The sequence below is a fragment of the Aythya fuligula genome, chromosome 13 (assembly GCF_009819795.1).
Source record: "Aythya fuligula isolate bAytFul2 chromosome 13, bAytFul2.pri, whole genome shotgun sequence".
Classification (NCBI taxonomy): Eukaryota; Metazoa; Chordata; class Aves; order Anseriformes; family Anatidae; genus Aythya; species Aythya fuligula.
In genome coordinates, this window is record NC_045571.1 from 6,876,012 (window position 1) to 6,884,101 (window position 8,090).

At 53.5% G+C, this 8,090-nt stretch overlaps 2 protein-coding genes and 1 non-coding gene across 3 annotated transcripts; 2 read left to right on the plus strand and 1 right to left on the minus strand.

Annotated features, from left to right (window-relative positions):
• The first annotated feature begins 37 nt into the window (after window positions 1–37).
• RPL39 (ribosomal protein L39) lies at window positions 38–2,656 on the plus strand. The gene is made up of 3 exons (XM_032196170.1): window positions 38–118; window positions 458–561; window positions 2,325–2,656. The coding sequence occupies exons 1-3, from the start codon at window positions 116–118 to the stop codon at window positions 2,371–2,373; spliced, it is 156 nt and encodes a 51-aa protein (XP_032052061.1). The 5' UTR covers window positions 38–115; the 3' UTR covers window positions 2,374–2,656.
• LOC116494642 lies at window positions 1,581–1,712 on the plus strand. The gene has a single exon (XR_004253889.1). It is a non-coding gene; the product is annotated as a small nucleolar RNA SNORA69 (small nucleolar RNA).
• A 201-nt stretch (window positions 2,657–2,857) lies between the features above and the next one.
• On the minus strand, window positions 2,858–7,753 carry SOWAHD (sosondowah ankyrin repeat domain family member D). Its single transcript, XM_032196407.1, has 2 exons — window positions 6,967–7,753; window positions 2,858–3,290 (listed from the first exon to the last, which is right to left on the minus strand). The coding sequence occupies exons 1-2, from the start codon at window positions 7,751–7,753 to the stop codon at window positions 3,202–3,204; spliced, it is 876 nt and encodes a 291-aa protein (XP_032052298.1). The 3' UTR covers window positions 2,858–3,201.
• Window positions 7,754–8,090: the final 337 nt, after the last annotated feature.

The window sequence follows — 8,090 nt, forward strand, 5'->3', positions numbered from 1 at the left end:
GGAGGCGCCGGGCCGGGCCCGCGCCCATCTTGTCGCCGCCATCGTCAGCGCCTCCTCCCGCTCGGGCCGCCCCTTCCGCCGCCGCCATCGCCGGGACGCCAGGCACAGCACCGCCATGGTGAGACCCCCGGCAGCTATCCGCCGCCATCCGCCGCCCCGGGACGGGACGGGGCTCCCCCGGGGGCGGCGGGGACACGGCGGGGCGGGGGGCGCCGCATCAGGCCTTCCCTCACCGCCCGCGAAATGGCGGCTCCCTCACGGCGCCCTCATAGCGCCTCACGGCCCGGCACGGCACCTCACAGCCCCCTCACGGCTCCTCAGAGCCCTCACGGCCCTTCACAGCCCCCTCACGGTCCCTCACATCCCCTCGTGGCCCCTCATGGCCCCTCACATCCCCTCGTGTCCCCTCAGCCCGTCCCGGCCCCCTCCCGCAGCACTAATGGCCGCTCTCTTGCAGTCGTCCCACAAGACGTTCAAGATCAAGCGCTTCCTCGCGAAGAAGCAGAAGCAAAACCGGCCCATCCCGCAGTGGATCCGCATGAAAACAGGCAATAAGATCAGGTAACGAGGCCGGCCCCTGTGCTCCAGGTAGCTGCACGGGCCCTAAAGCAGGCGGCCTGTGTGATGTGGGACGGCGTTGAGCATGTCACAGCGTTCGTATGTGCAAAAGTGCAATTTCATGGGTGTGATTACCGTACAAGTATTTTAGGGGCAGATCACCGAGTTCTGTTGTCCCACTGTGTTTTCTTGAGGCTGTGTGGGGCTCCTATGTCTTGTCATCCTGTAGCAGTTATTTTATTTCAGTTCTCTGTCAGTAGCTACAGATGTTACGAAGACATAAAAGTGTGAGCTGAACACATGGATGATTTATTCCAGAATTTTTGCTTTGGCAGCCACTCTGCTCCTGATGCTCCTCATCACCTTTTCCCTCTCTCCCAGCCGTCTGTCCTTCTGCATCCTCAAGAAACAGTACCTTGCACAAAGCAGGTGTTCTGGGATGGATATGGTGTGTAGGGAAGCAAAGGTCTAGTTGGGTTTAGGGATTATAAAACTGACAGTTTAAGATCCTTGACTCACTGCTGTGGAATTCGTTTTAAGGAGTTCCACTGAATTTAAGGAAGCGTGATAAGAGAATGCTGCAGAATACTAGATAAATGTGAGGTGTACGAAAGGTGGTACCTATCCAAGCCCTTTGGCTTACAAGTACTGTCTAGTCACATGCAGCCAGCTCTGTAGCTTGTATGCTTCCCTGTCTAGACTTCTTAGAGGGAATAGGATTCTTTCTCACAGATTTATTTATTTATTTTTTCTAAGTAGTGAGGAGAGTGATAGTAGCAGTGGCTGCCACAGGCAGTGAGGCAGCACACCTAGGTTCTGTCCTTTCGCTTTTGTTAACTCATTTCTTTCTGGGAAAGATCAAAGTTGTGTGCCCAAACTTTGTTTTCGAGATACCGACTTAAAAAGGGTTTCTGTTTTGGCTGAATTGCAGTGCTTTGAAATACTGTATTATGGGGCAAAGCCATTAATTTTTGTCTTGTCTTCAATACCTCAGTCGTCAGTTTTATTCCAAACTGTGTGCTAAAGCAGGCTGCAATTGCAGTGCTTCATTCTGTGGGAGTACTGCCATTTCCCTGCTGAGAGTAACTCTGTTAATGTTGTCTTTGGTTTTACCTACACATTGGTGAAACCGTTCATTCTTAACATGTACATCTCTTGTGGTACATAAATTAATATACAAGCCTTCTTGGAAGAATCATGGAATCACAGAGTGGTTTGGGTTGGAAGGGACCTTAAAGTCCCCCAGTTCCACCCCACTGCCATGGGCAGGGCCACCTCCCACCAGACCATGTTGCTCAAGCCCCATCCAGCCTGGCCTTGAACACTTCCGGGGTGAGGGTGTTTTCCGTATACTACTCTTCCATGGTTTGGACAAAAATAATGATTTCTGTTTTGGACTATGAATTTGCATTAACAAGGTAGCATTCATTATCATTGGACAATCAATAAACGTTTTGTCTCCAAAAGACAAGGCAGAATATTGATGTGCCAGTGCTAATGCATCTCTCTCTAGGCATGTTTCTCTCTCAGAAACCCTTTCTCAGGGTTTAGATTCTGTTGCAGTAGCATCGTAATTAGTGAATGAAGAAAATAAACTGATGGAAATTTGATTAAAAACCAGTACGAAGTTGATTTTTATTGGCAGCTTGTGACTGTAGCATGTAAAAAAGATTTCTGTCCTTTACTGCTGGACTGAAAACACCTTCAATTAGTTCACCTGGATCCTCAAGTGTGCATTTTGCTAACTTCCACTGCTTTTGTCTTAGGTACAACTCCAAAAGGAGACACTGGAGAAGGACCAAACTGGGCTTGTAAGAGAGACTGTCTCCTGGGAACTCTAATAACACTTGTCTTTCTGCGTCAGATTGATCCACCCCCACACACTGCTGGCCATCCCCTCAGTCATTCCTTCGGTAGTGTTGGACTGCCCAGTTGTTTTCGTATGAATTGGTTTGTTAGTGATTGGAACGGGAATAATCTCGAGGTGGTTGCCATCTGAAACATGAAGACCGTGTTCTATTAGTGTTCTTTCTTTCAGGCATCCTAAGTGTTGACAGTGTATGAGCTTGTTAATAAACATGGACCTGAATGACCTGGCTGAACTGATTTCATATGTATGTGGTGGGATAGCAACACAGAGAATAAAGGCAACGTTACTAGGAACATAATCGTACCTAGCGGGAGAAACCATCAGCTCTTTCCAGATAGATTGGGTCTTCTTTTCACTTACTGTAGCTCTTAGCAATGCGTACCAATTTTTGAAGAAAAGGGGTAAACATCAAAACTGATTTTAAAACTGTTAGTTTGAAGAAAATATTTTATTAGACAAATGGTAGGGAAAAAACAACAGTCCTTTGGAGACAGAGGACATCTGCGGGTTTGAAAAAGGCAGACTTTGTGATCCACAGCTTGAATGGCTGCAGTAGCTGAGGTATCAGTGTCTGATCGGTTAACACCGGAGAAAACTGGGTCACATTTTGGGTTAGTTCTAGGAAACGTCACTAAGCAAAGTAAGCAGCATTGCCAGAGTGTGCTAAAGATGTGTCTGCGTATCTCCACCGGTTTCATTTGATGGAGCTGCAAAACAAAGCGCGTTGGGAAGGTTTCTCTGGGTAAGATGGCTTCCTGCGTGAGGGTCTCCAGTTACCACCACGCTGACATGGGTGTCCACAGCGGCTGCCTCTTCACAGCTGCCACTTCCCCGATACCTCCCACGTAACCGTTTTCAGCACCTGGGGGTAGACCACAGTATAGCACAGCTAGGCCCTGCTGCTCGTTCAGGTGACAGTAGGTAACAATCTGCTGCTCGGTTTTGTTTGGAGCTCTGTTATGGCTGGATCAGGTTGGTCTTGATGCCAGCCACCGGGACGGCTGAATTAAAAAATTCTCAGCAGAGTGACAGCAAGGTGTGCTCAGAGGGCGAGTTACCAGCTATTTAGAAAAGAAAAGAGGAAAGGAATAAACTGAGCAGTTGGCTCCCCAGTGGCTGCATTTACTGCTCTCAGGTGTGGCTGCAGCAAAGCCCCTCCTGAGGCTGAGCGCTGCAAAGCGCTCCCGTGCTGTTTGGGTTCAGCCTGCCGCAGTGCCTCAGGTCCAAGGTGGCAGCTTCCTGAGGAAGTCTGCCTGCCACACCTGCGCTTTCATGTCGAAGGTAAATAACGCTGGGCCGCAGCATATGCCAGGCGCACAAAGATGCATACTAAATGTGCTTTGCTCAGATCTCGTGTCAGTCTCTCCCTCTTAAGTGGTGTTTCTCTGAGCACAGGAAGGCAAGGCTGGGATTTTTAACAGCTTCAGGATGCTTCGGGGTATCTCTTAGCTTCTTTTCCTGTCTGATAATAGTCTAGATAACGTCTAGTTTCTACTTTATCATCAGGGGGAAGCGGTAAGTCACTGCAACAGGAAAGAAGCAAAGAGCGTTGCCAGAGATGTTTCAAAATGCTTCAAAGTTGTTGCAGCAGATGCCCATGTACTTCTATCGCGGTAAAAAACACGTTTACCCCCATGTTTGTTAAAAAATCATCTCTGTGCTCTTTTCTAAACACAAGCACATGTTTAGAAGAGGCAGCAGTGATGAGGATTGAAGCTCGGCCCTGGAGGCCTGCTAGCTGTGTTGCTGTGCCTGCACGGCCAGACAGAGCTGCCCCCAAAGTTTCTCTTTAATTGTGTCCATTAAGACCTGGCTGATGAGGGGAAAAGTAATTTTTATGGACCTGAGAACGGAAAGAGACATTTTTCTACATGGCATTTGTGGGAAAGCTTTCCTAAGCAATAGATCAAAATGTTTATTACTGCCCCCCTCCCCCCTTTCTGTCACTGCCGTGCTACTTTTATCGGCCAGAGCTGCTTGGGAAAGCAACCCCTCGTGGTGTCCTTCCCCATTTGACTGAAACTGCATTTCAAATGGGGCATTAAGGGGTAATATGAGGAAAATTCAGCACAGATTAAAATTTGGTTAAACTGAAGCTTCTGGAGAACCTTAACCAACACAAATACCTTTGAAATAATTTCTCTTGTAGCAGCTCCCTGCCCTTTCCTTCCCTATGAGACTTCTGGGGGGCGGATCAGGGATTTCATGCTAACCTTGGACCGGAACAGGGCTTCAAACCAATGACCAAAGACAAGGGAAAAAAAGCTGCCTTTAGGGGGGTTTTGGTTGGCTCTCAAAGGGAGACAAATACTAGAAATCATACAGATTGAGCAGTAGCATTTGACAGTTAAATTTTACTTGTGAATGGAGAATTCAAGTCCAGGTTTCCTGGTGGAGCATGACTAAGCTGCCGTTAGCAGTGCCAAGGAAACGGCTCCTTCAAGGTTATTCTCACTAATTCCAGTGTTTACTTTGGGACTTACTCAGAGGAGGATGTAAGGCGATGCCGTGCTCTCCCTAGCAGCACGCTGGTGTGAAGGGATGATGGCAGAGGACTAACAGATCAAAAAATGCACCCACCTGTCTTATCAACAGCACTTCGGTTACCAGACCTAAAGATTACAGGTACTTTGGCTTTGGTGCTTTTCAGAGTTTGTGCAGATTTAACAAGGTGTTAGAAGCCAGCCTGCCTTCCCCTGGAGTGGATGTGGCCAGAGAAGGTGCAAAAGGAGCTGTGTCACCATGCTCTTTAATCTGTTAGTTAAAGCATCACAAAACCTGTGCAGATCAGGTATTAAATCCACTCCCAGAATGTCTGGTATGTCTCAGCTGCTGACCTCACTGATTAACAATCCGTCTGGACACTTGTATCTGTACATCCAGGCACTGGAGCACCACTGAGTCACCTGGAGGCCATTCTTCGTGTACTATCCACTGCTGACTGGATCATTCCTGTGTCCAAGCAGCATTTCAGAGCACAGTCTGAAGATAAATGGGGTTAGCTCAGGGTGTGTGGGACCCACAGGCTGAAGTTCCCCTGAGGGAGGTTATCTGCACATCTTTCTGCATTGAGGTGTTGGTTCACCTGTGCAGCAAGGCCAGAGATGGGCTCAATTCCCGTGTGCACCTCTGCAGAGCCTCAGGAAGGTGCCAGAAAGAGCCCTCAGCTCCCCTCCCCTCTCCGTGAGGGCTGCTGCTCTGGGAAAAGGAACAGAAACTCCCTAGCTGCAGTTTGAGAATCGCTTCTCAAATCAGGCTGCTATTTAAGGGGGCAGAAATCACCTCTGGCTGCTGAAAAAGAGGAAGAGGCAGTTGTTTTTCTGAAGATGGTTTGAAGCAGCCTTGGCCTTCCGAGAATGTGCAAAACAAGTCGAAACGAGCTGGGTAGAGCTGCGTGTGGCGAACAAAATGCTACCAAGCGAGCAGAGCCTTGGCCCTTTTCATGCAGTTAGGGGTGCACTCAGTGCTGTGCTGCTGTAGAGGTAGAAACAGAGATAATATATTGTGGACTTCATACAGCTCTGGGCCCTGAGAAACTGGCAACTCCAGCTTTTCCTTTACTGAGAACCAGCTTTATCTTCTGTAAACAAACAGCAACCCAAAGGAAACACAGGTGGCAGAGATCTTGGATGTCACAGGGAGCTAACGAGTGTTTACAGCTCAGCACTGTCTGCTTTTCCGTACCTGCCCTCCCTGCCAGCAGGGAAGCGTGAAAAAGAAAAGGGGGGGGAAGGGTTGTTTTTGAAGCACAGGTTGCTTTTCCACTGTCTGCCCAGCACCAGGTCTGTGACAATTCAGAGTATGGTTGCGAAATGTTTAATTACATTCTGCCAGTGTCTCAGTCCGGGCACCCAAGAAACAATGACGAGTCCAACCTCACAGCATCGCTGGGAGCCAAGGCAGAGCAACGGCTTCATTTTACAGATGGGAAAATCCAGTCCCCGACTCGTTGCATGACCCAGCCAAGGTCACAGAAAGAGTCTGCCAGTGACCTAGGAAGGGCAGCATGAAATTCCTCCCCCGAGCCCCCAGCACAGGACACCATGTCCCCTCCTGGACCCCCCAGGGGCATGTGCAGCCCCCGGTGCCTGTGACAGGAGGGCTGCAGCATCCCAAGCCCCCCTTGCAGCCTGGTACGGGGGAGCACACCACAGCAAGGGCGCTCCTGGATCCTCCAAAGCAGGGCAGGAGGCATTTTGGAGGTGCCTGATGGCCTCCCACACCTCCCACACCCATTCAGATGGCACAGCCCCAGGAGAGCCACGGTGCCCCCATGCAGGGGCTTAATCCTGGCTTGGCTGGGACTCGGCGCACCAGCCCCGTGCCAAGTTCTCAGCTCACCGCAGGCTTGTCCAGCCGCTATTCAGCACAGGTTTCCAGGCGACAAGGCCCTGAGGCACTTCAGCGCTCATGGAAGAAGGTGAACGCCTGTTTGACAAAGCCCCAGAGGGTCGACAGGCTGCGGGGTTGCTGGGTTTTCCCCCCAGCCCCGAAATCCACGCAGTCCCTCCCTGCCATGGCCTCTCCGGATGACTTACAGTTGTTGTTGGTGTTGCAAATGTGCAGCTGGGCCAAGTCCTCCTCCAAGGCCCCCGCCAGCTCCTTCAGCTCCCTGGGAGCATCCACCCTCAGGTACTGCCAGGCCTTGCGCCCGCTGTGGTCCCTGCAGCTGGTGTCCGCCCCGTAAGCTCCCACCAGCAGCTTGATGAGCAGCTCGTGGCCCTGCAGGGCGGCCAGGTGCAAGGGGGTGAGCCCACCACTGGCGGCGGGGATGTTGACGTTGACGGGATAGCCCTTCTTCTGGGCGTGGGCGACCACCTCGATGAAGCTCTCGTGGTGGCCGTGCTTGGCGAGCCAGTGCAGGGCGGTGAAGCCCGTCACGAAGTCTTTCCTGGTCAGCAGGCTGGGCTCCAGGTCCAGCAGCCTGACGATGTTCTCCGCGTCGCCTTGGGCCACCGTCAGCAGCCACTCGTGCTCCAGAGGGTCCAAGGCCAGGGACAGCACCTCGGGGCTGTGCTCCGGAGCCTCCTGCTCCTGGTTCTGCGCCGGGGCGCTGCGCTTCGTGCTGCTCTGCAGGATTCCCTTCAGCTCCTTCCTCCGGGTGCTGCCGGGGCCCGCGGCCGCCCTGCCCCAGCTCCCGCCGGGCTCTGCCGCCTGCGGGGCCTGCGGCCGCTCCCTGCTCCCCGCCGCGCCCGGCCACAGGTGGGACACCCGGGCCACGGCCCCGCCGGGCGGCTCCGGGCGCACGAAGCCCCGGGGAGTCCCCGCCGCCGCCCCCCGCCGCTCCGCCGAGCCCCCGGGCTGCTCCCGCTCCCTCCGGGCCATGCCTCTGAGGGAGCGCCCGGCCCCGCACCTGCCGCCGGCACCGCGACCTTTGGCCGCGCCGCGGCGGGCACCGGGCGCCCTCCTCCGGGCACCGGCAGGCGGCGGTGGAGGATCCCGGCGCTGCCCCCCCCCGCCGGGACCATCCCCGGGGCAGCCGGGGCCGAGCCCCGCCGCCGGGAGGGGCCCGGGCGGGACCCGGGAGGGGCCGGGACTGGGGCCGCCGCCCCCCCCTCCCTCCCGCCTCAGCCCGCCCCGCGCCCCCCTCAGCCCGGACCGCACCACCTGCGGCAGCCGCGGGGGGGGCCGCCCGCTCCCAGCGCCTCACGCAGCGCAGCGG

What these genes read in the sequence shown, in the direction of transcription:
- RPL39 (XM_032196170.1), top strand. An exon ending in AAAACAGGCAATAAGATCAG is followed by an intron (nt 562 to 2,324) that starts GTAACGAGGCCG and finishes CTTTTGTCTTAG; the next exon opens with GTACAACTCCAAAAGGAGAC.
- SOWAHD (XM_032196407.1), bottom strand. Translation starts at nt 7,753, where the DNA reads ATGGCCCGGAGGGAGCGGGAGCAGCCCGGGGGCTCGGCGGAGCGGCGG. An exon ending in TTGCAACACCAACAACAACT is followed by an intron (nt 3,291 to 6,966) that starts GTAAGTCATCCG and finishes GTCTACCCCCAG; the next exon opens with GTGCTGAAAACGGTTACGTG.